The following is a 15360-nucleotide window of genomic DNA, read 5'->3' as shown; positions in this document are numbered from 1 at the left end:
TTATCTTGGGGAGAGAGAGGCATACAGGGCACTTTGACCACAGTGAACTAGGAGTCTGCAGAGCTAACAGTATTCGCCTTGAGCATCTGCAGCGTGAGCCTATTCCCGAGCTCAAGCACAATTAGTCTCCATAGACCACTTATACTTGAGCTTGGATATGTGCTGTATGCTGTAGCTTCATTACATTTACTGTAAACAGTAAGATTTTAAAATCTAATAACAAACTAAGGTGACTGAAAGATGAACCTTGCTACATGCAATCCAGCTAATAGGTGCGACCCCTATTTGTTATTATCTGTATAAAACAAGCAAGTTTGTCGAAGTGATTATATTTTCGACATGTATTATAAAGGTGTTTTGTTCAAATCTCAGCCAGGGCACTGACTAACTTAACAGACCGTCTTTGTAGTTTTCCTCAGTCCCTGCAGCCAAGTGCCATGATAGAGCCTAAAAAAGAGGCCACACCACTGTTTCATTCAATTTTCTTTCCAGTTTGTTGTCGTTCAGTCATTTGATGCTGTATGGTTTGATTCACTGACAGTGTCATTAAATATACTAAAAATAAATAAACTGAAACATACCTACAGTCTCTTTCTTTGAGATCTGTTTTAATATACCATCGTCTTCCCGTTAATTTACATCAGTTGTTTCCATGAACTGTCATCATTGAGTCGTTGATTAAGAAACCCAATTTTAGGACTTACTTTTTTACACTTTAAGGCCCATAATTTCAGTAATTTTACTCAGATAGTTACAAAATGTGATGGGAAACAGCAAACATTTATCAGACTGCACTACCACACCTACCAGAGTGGGTGGTTGAATTGACTGAGCTTGTTACTATTGCCAGTGCACAGACATGCGTTGGTGATCATTGATTGCTGGGGGAACACAAACGCTTGGATATTTGGACATATTGTGGGGGTGTTGATTAGCAGAGAATGTCTGTTTTATTGTCTGCTTCTTTGTCTTCTGAATGGTGACTTACCAAAGATTTCAGCAGAATTCTGTATGCATGTCATATATTGACATGCATTTAACTGATAACCCAAGGCTCTTCATAACAGACAGCATTGCACTTAGATACTGATATGTAAACACTGAAATCTGGAACAAAATCTACTAATTGGATTGCATGTTGCTTATGAAACAACACTAATGTCTGGAATAACAGTTTCTATAGTGTCAGTAAGTATTCAAGCCAGAAGATGGTTTAAATTAAATGTAATTATACCTTTCTTTCCCTTATTTAATAATCTATAATCTCATCCTATCTTGAGTCTATATAAGCTATACTGAGGCCATAGAAGGAAGTCCCATGGATGGTGAGGATGACAACGCTTGAGGCTTCCTATTCCCTGTAAACTGTTACTCTGTTTCCGTCCAGCCCCATGTGGTCATAGTCATCTAGCCCAAGATGCTCGTCACTAGCAAAGGTGATGCACATAATCACCATAACATTTGTCTGAATGGCATGGCTAGACCACTGGAGACAAGTACAGGGGAGTAGGCTGGAGAGGGAAACGTAGCAGCCCCAGGGAAATTTGGATAGGGTTGATCTATGCAACTTCATTCCTTGGCCTCAGTAAATGCTGTTGAAAGTATGGCATTAAGCAAATCAACACGCACAATAGATCACAGTGCAGTGAAGTTCATTTGATTTGTGTTTTTCACAGGTAACAATTAAACAGGCATCAGGCCTGCCTCTATCACTCTCCAACTTTGTATTCTGTCAGTATTCATTCTGGAATCATACAGATAGCATTGCAGTGCCACCCGTGGTCGATCAGGAGTACCCAGTCACATGCTCTTCTGGACGTGACTCTGTGACCTTCAAGTTTGATCACAATCGTGATTTTGACGTTCCTGTGACAGAGGAGTTCTTGGAGCACTGTTCTGGTAAGTTTTCCTCCCCCTCACCACTTGGATGTTTCATTTCCATGTGTGTTGTTAGCAGCAAAGCCTCTTCATTTGTTTATCCTCCAAAAGCTGCCACTGTCAAGACTGTATGGCATCAGGTAGTCTGAGAATGATGGATTTGCTCATGACATATGTTCCTTCCTTCTGTGTGAGGTATCTCCCATATTGTTTCTGACCTTCCTTTAGTTTCATGTTCAAAGCCTTATTATTGGCTATATCAGTCATTCATTCTTAAAATATGCCTGTAGAATCTTATTCTGTTATAATTTGTTTACCAAGATAAATTCTCCCTAATTTTGTTTGCAGATACTTATAAATCGTAGACATAGCTATAAATGCTGTTTGAACATCATAGATACAAATTATGAGCATTGTGATGCTGTGAAATATTCAGATTTATTTTTTAAGAAAATATATACCTCTTTGATTCTGATATTAGTCTAAATCAGTGCTGTCCAACGTTCTTATGTACTCGCGCACAATTCACTAATGCCTATGGAGGTGCGGGCACTACTACTACTACTTACTACTACTACTACTACTACTACTACTAATAATAATAATAATAATAAAAATTTTCGAAAATGTTTAACAGTACTCAGACGTTCAAAAATGTCTCTTGTCTTACAATTTGAATTAATATTAAAAATCGGCTGAATTATATGTGGTTATGGAGGGCGCCAGAAAAATATACCACGGGTGCCGCGTTGGACAGGGCTGGTCTAAATAATATCAAAAATTTTAGTTTCTACTTGGGAGGAAAACTGTCTCACCATTACAAAGACCAACCAGTTATTGCTGTATACTTAAGTAATACAAATTATCCTTAGAATTATATGATACCCATAAATACACTCACGAATGTTATGTCAGGTGCTACCTATAGCTACTGCTGTGCTTTGGAGGGCTGTTGTGTTGTGAGTCTGTACTAATGGAAATTATGCAGAGAAATGTATGGTCGAACTACACAGTTATTGTAGTCTCACCATATAAATTGGGGCATTTGGAACATTAGTATGCATTATGATGGAATTCAAGAACTCTGTTACAATATTTCAGATGTAAGACTTGAATCTTTCATGGCAAATAAATCTGAAATCTTACAGGGCAACAGTCTCATCAGTGTTGAGTTAAAACCCAGCATTTCAGAGATCTCTGTCTCCATCTTGAAGTAAGAGGAGGCATTGCTTTGACATACCGGTGTACATATCTGCGATATATGATCATTCTCTGCATTGTTCCTGATAATGGAAATGGAGAAAATCTCTGAAATGTTAGGTTTTGACTCACCGTTGACACTCCTGATCATCTGAGAAGACTTTAGCATAAATATTTAACATGTCTTTCAGTATTAAAATATTTCTGATACAACCCACAACTGGTACCAGTTGTAAGACATTTTCTTTTTTTCTTTGATATATTCTGTGTACACTAGTCATTATGCACTACATTAGTATTTATTTGCTTTCCAGAGGGAGCTCTCTCAATTGAAGTGTGGGGTCACCGCTGTGCGGGTTTTACAAAATCAAAAGAGGGGTGGGAAGTCCAGCAGCAGCTCGCTAAGGCCCGATCTCTAGCAGACAGGTGGGTATTTCATGTGTCAAGCACTTGTATCAGGAACATTGGGAATATTGATACCGAAGTCAAGAGGTCTTTGGAAGCAATTCAAAACTTCACTGAAATGTTAGTAAAACTATATCCAGCCATATATATTTGAAATTAGACAATATTTGATTAAACCAGTGGTAAAATGCCATAGTGAGACACTTCGATATTGAGTGACTGTGACAGAACAGGGATAGAGTCAGTGGAAATGCAATTGTTAAGACCCTTAGTTGTACATGTATTGGTTATACAAAAACTTGTGGGAAACCAAGGTAATATGTTTACATTTTTATTTATATATAAAGGAGAAGATAGGAGAACTAGGTTATTTCAGTCAGTATAGTGTTGGTCTAGTTTCTGGATGACTGAGGAATTTGTGTTCAATTCCCAGGAGGAGCAAAATATATTTTTCTTCTCTGCAGGATCCAGACTGGCTCTGTGGTCTAATAATGGATACTGAGTTCTCTTGCTCCCAGGTGAAAGCACCCTGGGTGTACTCTAAAATGTTGGGATCTATGTACTGAACTGTACAGTATTACATCCCCACTGACTAATCTTAACCATCACTGCTGTGGCATCATATCATGTAGTTCATTCTAAATTTCCATCCTCACACCGTATTTCAATAAGTTACATTTTAATATTATCACCTGGGCCATGTCTTTTCATTTAAGGTTTTGCAATCACATTGAGTAGCTCCTCATCATGTAATTTCGCCATTGTCTTGTTCATCTGTACAAGAATATTCTTATGCTGGATGAATTTGTTGTGCTGACAATGTTTGTGTTGTCTCCAGATGGAGTGAACTGACTCGAAAGATCCAACTGTGGGTGGAGATACAAGAGCTTAACGAGCAAGGCGAATATTCCACTGTGGAGGTGACGACAAAACCTGATATTCTGACTGGAGGAATTTATCAGTTGCGACAAGGTCAGCAGAGAAGGATCCAGGTCCGTGTAAAGCCGGTGCAGAATTCGGGAACTCTTCCCATTATATGTCAGTCCATCGTCAGTATCGCAATAGGCAGCGTGTCTATGAGGTGAGTGGAGTAGAGTCCTATGGGAACCGAAGTGAATTCTCAAAAGAGTGTGCTGCTACTTAACAGTACTTCCTGTGTGTTACGTTCATTTTATTTCAGTACTATATAAGAATTTCTTTATCTTTTCATTTTAAAGAGATGGGCTATAAACCTGTTCCGGCTTCACTCAAACGTTTATTAGATCCATCAGTGTCTTCTGACTTGTGGGCTGTAACTCAAAGTGGATTTTAATAATCTTTCTTCTGTCTCTCTCTCTCTAGGTATTGTGACTGATTATTTGTGAATTTATTTTGTCTTGTAAGATTTGAGGCTTTCACGGCGGTGACTATGAAGAAAGCAGTCTTCTGGGATTTGGCACCGTGTATATGTGGTGTTAACCGACGTTTCAGAGGAACGTATCGCCCCCATCTTCAGGGTTGAAGAAGTATAGGTAAATCTGCAAGCGACAACACCGTGAGACACGGTCAAGCAGACACGGTGCCAAATCCCAGAAGACTGCTTTCTTTATTTTGTCTTTTCTACCAGATACATTGAAATTCCTTATTTAAGATTTGTGTGGGGAGCAGTGTTTGAACACTAAACTGAGGAAAATATTGAATCAAGGAAATTTAACACTGTGATTATTGGCTTGTTATCATTGAAATGAAACGATAAATACAGGAACACCTCAGATCAAGGAGCATTAAATGGGGGTTCCGCTGATTATGATTATCTAACATGTAATATTACAAATATAATGTTTCTGGACATTATCCAGGATCCTGTTTTTATTTAAAACAACATTTCAGAGACTGGATTCTGCATCCGTCTTCAGGTAAACCCTACTCAGTTGGGCCCAATTGATCTGCACCATCACAAGATTGGCTATACAAACCAAGCACAGCATAAACCATCTGCGAGAGTTAAGACAAAACATTATTAAGAAAACTGCACACGTATGAGAGCTAGCACCGGAGTGTTATCAGGATAGGAGCCATCATGGAGAGATAAACTCTCTGTATAATACCAACATAACACATTTTTCCAGAAATATAATATTTGTATAAATATACTGTTGTCACAAACTTGTAGATAGTATTGTAATGTTTTGTTTATCTAATCTCTGTCATTATGTTGGCATGGATTGTAGGTCAAGATTACAGAAACCGCTGGATTCGTACCAGGAGGAAGATTTGGCTGTTCTGAGGGAGAAGTGGAGTGATGCATTGATGAGGCGACGGCAATACCTTGATCAGCAGATACAGAGGCTAATCAACAAACAGGGTAAGTCAGCATGCCCACAGTGTCAATATTTCTGATGCCAAAGTTTTAAAGGTGCCAAGATGGGTGATTGCCAGTGGCATGATTTTCATACTGCATTTCATTAAAAGTTGGTCAGTAAGTGTGTAGAATATAGATGTCAGTTTCCATGACATTGTCTTGTTTCTAGATTTCCAAAGAAACTGAGTTTCTTCTTCAGAGCCCTATTAGCATGCATCTTTCTGTCTCCCCTGCTGTCCCCTTTCCAGGGCTACTAGGGAGATAACCCATGTCACTTTTACTCTGAAGATGGAAGCAGAAGTTTCCTCCAAGACATTGAAAGAGTCTTCTAATCCTGTATGGCATTACTGCGTGTGAAACCCTCAAACCTTATGTGACATCGTCAAGCAGCGAATGAACAGTGCACATGCAGAGAAACTGTTCCGATGAATATTCCATCACTCATGCAAACCTATACAATTACAGTTTGGTGAAATCCCAATTTTGTATTCCTCCATTTAATTTATTTATTTATTTACTTCATGTCCATGGATCATTATACATGATATAGGACAAGTCAAATACTTTACAATAATAATAATAATAATATAATGATATAATATTATAATAATATACTAAGATAATACAATGATGATTCTAATAATAGAACTAACATAATCGTTTAACACATGACACCACTGTATGCCTCAAGACCCGATCCTTCTGTTCCGGCACAAAATACCCTGGTATCCTCAAAATGAAATCCCATGTCTAGCAAATATTTTTTTGTGATTTTAGCTGAAGTGCAATATGAAAATTATATTATTTTGTCATGTTTACTGTATCTCAGTTCAGTAATAAACTGTATCTAGTGTAGATATGTTTGCCTTCCAGAATGCATACCAAAATTTAGTACAGTTGTGGTCGAAACAACAGTTACTGTTCTCATTTTATATCTGTCAAAAATTGTTACCATGCAGCAGTAATGTTAGGCAAATGGTGTAACATATTGAACTGTGTTCAAACCTACCCTATTGCTTTGATTTTGAACTCATGTTCTTTCAGTGTTTATTTTGTATGTCATAATTATTTTAGAAATTAATTTGATATTATTGATTATGTAATTAGTCATATTTATGTGTGTATAAACAGTTTCTTTAACTACTTATCTAAATAAATTATTTTGTCATCATTATGTCTCATAAGAAGATGAACAGTTTCTTGATGTAATTTTGCAAAACCTACATTTAGTGAAAGATTTGATTTAAAGTCATTACTCCAGGCATACATTAAATAGGGATTTCACAGCATGTGATGTTCTTGTGTGAGCAGACAAAACAGAGCAAGATTCGGAGCGAGAGCAGAGCCTTGTGGATCAGTGGGTGAGCCTGACAGAGGAGCGCAATGCCGTTCTGGTACCTTCTGCTGGCTCTGGCATCCCTGGAGCGCCTGCCGACTGGGATCCTCCACCAGGAATGGAACCTCATGTACCAGTTCTGTTCCTTGATCTCAATGGTAACTGTTATTTTTCTGTCAATCTTTCTCAGCTAGTGATCATTAACTTCTCTGGCTCTGCTCCATTGAAATACGTGGGGCAATCCAAAAGTTTACAAAATTTGAATTTTGCGCACGAATGGTTATAAGTACATCGAAATACCGCTAGGTGTCTCCTCACACAGCCTTCTTGAATCAGTGTGGCAAGCAGCGTCAAGTTGAGTGGTTGGGTTTATTGTTGGTGAACGTATTTCCATTGTTGTGTTTCTGTGAGTTTGCGGTTTTGCGATGGCTGACCTGAGAGAGCAGCGTGTCTGTATAAAGTTTTGTTTCAAACTTGGGAAAACTGCTGCAGAAACGCACCAAATGTTGACGCAATTTTTTTTGTGAAAACAGTTTAGGCCAGACACAAACTTACAACTGGTATAAGCATTTTAAAAATGGCCGAACATTGACTGATGATGACGATCGTTCGGGACAGCCGTCAACGGGCAAAACACCAGAAAATGTCGCGAAAGTTAGGGATCTGATTCTGCAAGATCATAGACTGACAATCCAAGACCTCTGTAACACCTTGGGACTAAGTTATGGTACATGTCAACGAATTTTGTCAGAGGAACTGAACATGAGGATTGCGGGGAAGTTTGTGCCACGACTGCTTCAAAATGAACAGAAGCAGCATCACTTGGAAGTCTGCAGGGAACTTCAGCAACAGCTTCATGAGGATCCAAACTTCCTTTCGAAGGAAGTCACTGGTGACGAAAGTTGGGTTTATAGCTACGACTGTGAAAGCAAGCAGCAATTGTCGCAAAGGAAGAGCCCTTCTTCACCTCGGCCAAAAAAAGCTCGACAAGTCAAGAGCAACGTTAAGTCCATGTTGATCTGTTTCTTTTTGATATTGACGGGATTGTTCATAAGGAGTTCGTCCATCCTGGTCAGACAGTCAATAAAGAGGTCTATCGCAATGTTCTAAGGCGTTTGAGGGAGGACATGAGGAGAAAACGTCCAGAGAATTGGCGCACGAACAACTGGGTACTCCACCATGACAACACACGACCGCATACGGCTTACATTGTGCAGGAATTTTTGGCTAAAAACAAGATGGCATTTGTTCCCCACCCACCGTACTCGCCAGACTTAGATCCATGCGACTTCTTTCTCTTCCCCAAGATGAAAATCACGTTGAAGGGGCGAAGATTTGATACGGTTGAGGAAATTCAAGCGGAAATGCAGATGGTACTAAACACCCTAACAAAGAGAGACTTCCAGGATGCATTTGAAAAGTGGCAGAAACGCTGGGATCGGTGTATGCGCTCCCAAGGGGAATACTTTGAAGGTGATGGTGCAGAATAAGATCTAGGTAAGATGTAATAGTTTTTATTAATATATTTCGGGAACTTTTGGATTGCACAATGTAATTGGACCATATTAAATTAAATTGGACCTGCAGTAAATATTGATATTTTTCAAATTTGTTATTGTTGTACCATGTTTAAGCATTTATTTGGACAATAACTAAGACTACAGTGCCATGAACTTGATATTTCAGCCGATGACCTGTCAACTCATCAGTCCGGTGATGAAGTTTCAGTGACAGGGCTCAATTCGATCCTGCCTAAAGAGCACGGTAACAAGTTCTATAATTTGCCTATTATCAGGCATTTAGAGAAGGATGTGTGTGCTGTGGCCGCGTGGGACTCGTCGATACATGACAGTATCTACCTGAACAGGGTCACGGAAGGTCAGTATAAAATTGGTTCTAATCTTCCCACTGCTGCATTTCTTCAAGCATGAGTAAATTCCACCAGTGTTACCGCACCAAACAGCTAAATATTATGTGGCATGCACAGCACACTCCATTCTTCATTAAATCGCAGTGAAATCTTGATTACTTTCTCAACATTTAGTGAAATCCCATATTTAATAAATATTTTTTTTTCTGTTCTCAGCTGATGCCCAACATAAACAGTGTATTACTTCAATGTATTTAATGAATTTTGATTGGTAAATTATGTACTCACGTTTAGTGTAGCAATTTTCTACAGACTAGAATCCATAACACAGTCTAGTGCTGATGTGGCCAATCCATAACACAGTCTAGTGCTGATGTGGCCAATCCATAACACAGTCTAGTGCTGATGTGGCCAATATTCATATCTTCTTTGTCATCAAAATCATTACCACACAGTGGTGAATGAATGACTGTATGAGGGGTAGACCTTCTCGGCCCTTGCACCGCGACCTACAGTGGTCTATTGGGCTTTTCACACAGTGATAATATTTGACGAGTAATGCCATAATAAAAATCCACAGGAGCCATGTCATGTGTGGCATCTTCGTTGCTCTGATTCTGAACTGAGTCTATTTGAGTGTTATATTTCTTATGTCATAATTATTTTGGAGATTAATTTGATAATATTTAGCAACTTAGTACTGTAAACCCTCGATTTAATGGACTAATAGAGGGGACGGGGTGCGCTTTATCGCCGATGTCTGCTGTAACCAAGTGAAGGGGCATTCACAAAAGTATACAGTAGGATTACTTACTTACTTACTTATGGAGCTGAGCCCTTCTGGAGGAGCCGCCAAATCTGCAGCTACTCAAGAATTTCCCAGCATTTTATGGAACCCAAAGGTTCTTTACTGTGTTCACAAGAGCCCTCCACTGGTCCCTATCCTGAGCCAGATCAATCCTATCTCTCTAAGATCCATTTTAATATTGTCCACCCACCTATGCCTTAGTCTTCCCAGTGGTCTCTTTCCTTCTGGCTTTCCCACCAATATCCTGTGTGCATTCCTCATACACAGTAGCATACAAACACAATAAACACAGACACACACAGTGCAATTACATGAAGGTTTTTATATTGGGATTCTTTTAGTTATTTTAAATAGAGTTCTAACTACAAATTTTTGTTAGTGCTTCGGCATCTCTAAAAGTAAACAGTCATAAACAGCCAGATTTTGTGCATTATATCCAGGTCCATCATAGCGGTGGTTTACTGTTCTTTGTTTATCTTTATAGAAATATTTTTTTAACTATTTATGTAAAGAAAATAATAAATCATATATATATATACATATGCAGGAATTCTTCTAAGAAGATGAACAGTTTTTTATGCAATTTTGCCTAGCCTAATTTAGTGATAACCTTGGTTTAGTGTAAGGAAAGTCATTTCCCCAGAGATTCATTTTAATTGGGGGTTTCACTCTATCTTGAGTGTGATGTTCATTGTTACAGCTAATGAACGTGTGTACCTAATATTGAAGACCACCGTTCACCTATCTCACCCAGCAACCATGGACCTGGTACTCAGGAAACGTTTAAGTATCAACATCTACAAGAGGCAGAGCATCACAGATCGGATCCGACGGAAGATTGTTAGATCAGACTGCTTGAATCAGTGTGGAGTTACGTACGAAGTTGTGTCCAACATACCAAAGGTTTGCATCTTCCTTCATATTACTCCAGTTACATCTGATATAAACACCCATCGGCTGACACAGAGAGCCTATTTAAATGCTCATAGTAAATTGGCTTCACAGCATCCATAAGAAAGGTTACAGTAATGAATGCAAGGAACTTTTGAAACCATGTGTTTATATTGTTCACAGATGTGTAGTTGAGTGTCAGCTGTGAGTGTCTGATTGAAATTCTAGTGAGTGACCAGGTGCCATACCATTGTCCACAACCAGAGATTTTCAGAAAAGTTGAGTGGGTTACTGAGAGAAAGGAACTTTGAGTGTTTAATTAATTTGTAAACAAAGGAAGTATTTATTGGATATCCTATCCCATATGTGGTACACTTATTTATTCTAAAATAGATGCCAGCATAGTATTAAACTATATTGTATACTTGTGGTGGACAAGTTCTAAAGAAAATTGAAATTGGGAATTCATGTCATGGTCCTTTGGGTTATGATATTGGTTGTTGGTGTTTTCGAAGAACATCTTGGCTTCATATTCAGAGCAGAAAATGGAGTCAGTATGTTCCTGTAAACCATTGGTAGTTACTGTACGTATCAGCATCATACTGCATGATGTCATAACCCAGAATGTCTCGGTAACCATGAAAACTTTTTATGAATGTGCTTTCTGCGCTCTGCTAGGTAGTGCTGGAGTCAGGAATCTTTCTGCCATGAATGTGTTAAGAAAAGAATATTAAGATTACAACCCTGTGGAATATGATGGGTATTGTACCAACATTTCTGAGAAACCTGTTGCCTCCATTTACTGCCCTGAAGATGGAATCGGCAGGTTCCACCAAAACATTGGTACCTAACTACCAAACTAAAGCACAATAGATCACTATAGGTCGCGGTGCAAGGGCCGAGAAGGCCCACCCCTTATACATTCATTCATTCAACTACCAGACTGTGTGGGGTCATATCCCAGAGTACTGTAATCTTTATATTCACTGCTGTGAAGACCCAAGATCTTTAAAGTTGAGAATATACTGGCGTAACTTTGCCTTTGGCCAGTTGTAGAATTTATGTGACATGAAATTTGTATTTTTCTAGGCAAGTGAAGAACTTGAGGACAGAGAGTCACTGGCTCAGATTGCAGCATCTGGAGAAGACTCGTCACTGAGCGATGGGGAAACCTATATAGGTTAGTCTAATTCTGACTCATCTCAGTAATGCTCAGAATGCTGGGTATGGCTCACATTTAGTGACCTCCGCAGTCTAGGGATAACATTCCCACCTCATGACTCAAGGTACGCGGAAAAATTCAGGGAACAAGTCCTCCAGGAGGGACTTTAAGCCGGGTGTCCCGTGTCGTAGATTTACGGCATGTAAAAGGTCCTCATGTCTCTAGGAGACCTCTGAGCAAAATTAGGCAAAAGTTTCCCACCCAAGTAGTTTCCAATGCCTCCGGTAGATGGGGAAGTATCGGGGACCACTGCCAGAGAGGGCCGACCAGAACAGGGCTGATAGTGAGCACCAATACTGGAAGGGCATGGCAACTAGTAGAATAATTAAAGGGGGATGCACAATAGATCAACAAATGGTTGCAGTGCATGGGGAAACCCACCCCCTCCAAAATAATAATAATAATGGCTCACATTTCCTTCAGAAGAATGAGTGGAAATCATTTTCTGTTGGTTGCTTCAAAAATGAAATAAGTCTGAACTTCATAATGTGCAGCATCGTATTTTGTACTCCCCCCCAAATACAGTGGGACTGCCGTTAAGGTTCTATTTGGGAGGAGAAGTATGAACATAAACTAAAGAAGACCTTAAATGGAGAAAATTTAATGCTGAAATTGCTTGCATTTGATCATTGAAATTGAATGTTAAATGTAGTGAAACCTTCAGTTAGGGAACAGTAACTGGATGTTCCACTGTATTAGGTTGACAAACTCAAGAGAGAGGGAGTGAGAAGGGAAATGTAGCATGCATGGGGTAAGTGAGGAATGTGTACAAACCTTAAAGAAAGAAACATTTGGATGGCGTAGACATGGATGCTAGGATAAGTATTCATCAGACTGAAAAGATTGTTGGAAATGAAAGATATAAACATCATTGAGATCCGTATTTTATGTCCTGTATCAATATTTTGTATAGTAACCTTTTTTTTTTTAAGTGTGCTTTATATTTGTACCAAAATTAAGTTACCAGAAATATATTTCAGAGAAATACACTCGTGGTGTCAGTGCTGTGGAAAGCATTCTGACGCTGGACCGACTGAGACAGAATGTTGCTGTGAAAGAATTGTTACAAGCCCAGGGACAACCTCTGATGCGGAAAACAGCCAGTGTGCCAAACTTCTCACAGGTAATCAGTCAAGCCAGTTGATGGACATAACTTCAAATATACACAATATTTTCATGTTTGTAATTTTTAACATACAACATTATTCATAAATATGTTATGATCTTCCTCCACAACAAACTTCATGCGCTTTTCTGTCATTTTTTCATCAGTCATGTCTGAAGAATAGATATTATTCTTTGTATGCAGCCTGTTGTTTCATAATTAATAGGAAAAGGTTTTAACAGTTTGTTTTATTTCAGTGGCTGCTACATGTTTTGGTTCTCACAGGACCATCAACAGGTAGTTCTACAAATACGTCTGTGAGTGTACAGCGTACTTGAGGAAACACAGAATGCCCACATAGTAATGACACACCATACTGCATAGTAACAATACTTACACAATGACATATCCTAGAAGTCATACGGAAGAACTAGAAATACAGCACAATCTTTGTATGTACTCATATCTGCATATAACAACACACCCTCGGACATAATACTGTTATGCATAACACAACACGTTTCGTAACATTACAAGGACACAGTTTTTAATACTAAAATTTTAATGTGCAATGTACTTTTAATACACATTAATTTTAACTTTATGGCATATTCATGATTGTACTTTATGACTGATATGCATTGCACCAATATGGATCCATGTTGGGCATTCAGTTATCTACAGACGTATTTGTAGAACTACCTGATGGTTGTCCTGTGGGGACCAAAACATGTAGTAACCACTGAAATGAACCAATTGTTAAGAGTTACCTTGGTTTATTTGATTAAATATTGTTGTGTCAACAGCCAAACCCTTTCTCATTGAATATATATTCTTCATGTTTGTCTTTCGTAACGTTACATTCTAAAGAATAATTATCATGTAGTGAGTTGTATGTTGGCATCATATACATATTCATTGCTCACATTAGGATTATGATCTTCTGGGACATGTGGTCTGGTAGACAGGTACTACCATATCGGAGGATCATACCACTTCTCTCAAACTACAAGAAGTGACATCCTTTACCCAGCAGATAGAGGTGGCAGGTTCCACTGAACTGTTGGTAACTGTGTTTCAGTCCACATGCCGTCACAGCTCATAACACTGTAATTTTAATATTTGCCGCTCTTGGGAACCCGGGTCTCACTTAAATGGCTCCGTTCTTGATCTTGTATCAGAAGTTAGCATGGCCTTTAATGAAATGACAGTCGTACCAAGTTTCACAAAAACTGGTCACTTGTTTAGACAGTTATAAAAAGGGACATGCAGGCAATAGGAGCCATGGCTGCAACACACACACATGCAAATTACACTAGTCTGTCCTTCACTGGTGGCTTAAAATGTTATTACGTACTTCACTTGGTTCCTTTTTTTTTCAGTGTGAGATTTGAGGGTCTGAGAGGGGTAATCGCAAAGATTGGTGTCTTTTTGGGATTTGATGCCACGTAGTCAGCCCTCATTCATGATTGTTCAGGAGGAAGCCGCTTCCTCCATCTATAGGGCAGAAGATGGAGGCAACAGGTTGTTCCAAAATGTTTAAACATTTTTCAGACTGTATGGCATAAAATCCCAGAAGACAGTAATTTTCTCTTCTGTGTTATTTGCATGGTGTACGAGAAGCCAAGAATGATCAGAGTTGAATTTGAGTGTGGTTTATTCTCTGTAGATTATGAGGTTTGACTCATCATTTGACGGAGTAGTCGTACGGTCAGAGAGTGCAACAGATCTTAATTCCGAATTAATGAGCGGACCAGGGATGAGAGAATCAAGGAATAGACCTTCGTCTGCGTCTGGTTATGGAAAAGTTCCAGGTGATGCCGATCACATTCCGGCGCCTTCAAAACCATTTGGCCTTGGTGAGTACATACGTACTCTTTTCTTTTTCATGTATTTCTAGCCACATAACTCTATAAATGTACTGTAATTTTTTCTCATCATGGTCTCTCATGTACATCCATTGGAAAGTTCTGAGGTCATATCAGTTAATTATAACTGTTATAGAACATTACGCTCATCTGGGATGTGAGGCTGTGTAGTTTGGTAGATTGTCAGCAGTGTTTCAGAGGAACGTGTTGCTTCTATCTTTAGTGTAGGAGAAGTCGTTTGTTCTAGCCTTTACTCTTCTACCCTGAAGATGGAAACACATTTCACAGATACAGTGCTGAAAATCTACCACATTATGCTTCATCACATCCCAGAAGATAGTAATTATCTGGCTATCACAATGATAACCTCAGATTTCATTTTGCTCTGGTCTGGCTTTATCACGTTCATGTACATTTGAACTTCCATAAATCCAGC

At 38.9% G+C, this 15360-nt stretch overlaps 1 protein-coding gene across 2 annotated transcripts in view; it reads left to right on the top strand.

The window, feature by feature from the left end:
- Positions 1-15360, top strand: part of LOC111867334 (kinesin-like protein KIF13B) — a 111779-nt gene that overhangs the window by 72952 nt on the left and 23467 nt on the right. For both annotated transcript variants that reach the window (XM_033752640.1, XM_023857093.2), the window contains exons 19-28: positions 1677-1899; positions 3393-3504; positions 4322-4564; positions 5694-5827; positions 7136-7318; positions 8847-9038; positions 10539-10741; positions 11819-11909; positions 12932-13074; positions 14726-14915. In XM_033752640.1, the coding sequence (XP_033608531.1) occupies positions 1677-1899; positions 3393-3504; positions 4322-4564; positions 5694-5827; positions 7136-7318; positions 8847-9038; positions 10539-10741; positions 11819-11909; positions 12932-13074; positions 14726-14915 (1714 nt within the window). The remainder of the gene's footprint in view (positions 1-1676; positions 1900-3392; positions 3505-4321; positions 4565-5693; positions 5828-7135; positions 7319-8846; positions 9039-10538; positions 10742-11818; positions 11910-12931; positions 13075-14725; positions 14916-15360) is intronic.

Source organism: Cryptotermes secundus, unplaced genomic scaffold, assembly GCF_002891405.2.
Source record: "Cryptotermes secundus unplaced genomic scaffold, Csec_1.0 scaffold2387, whole genome shotgun sequence".
Taxonomy (NCBI): domain Eukaryota; kingdom Metazoa; phylum Arthropoda; class Insecta; order Blattodea; family Kalotermitidae; genus Cryptotermes; species Cryptotermes secundus.
The sequence above is the reverse complement of the archived record's forward strand: the minus strand, read 5'-3'. Positions and strand labels throughout refer to the sequence as shown.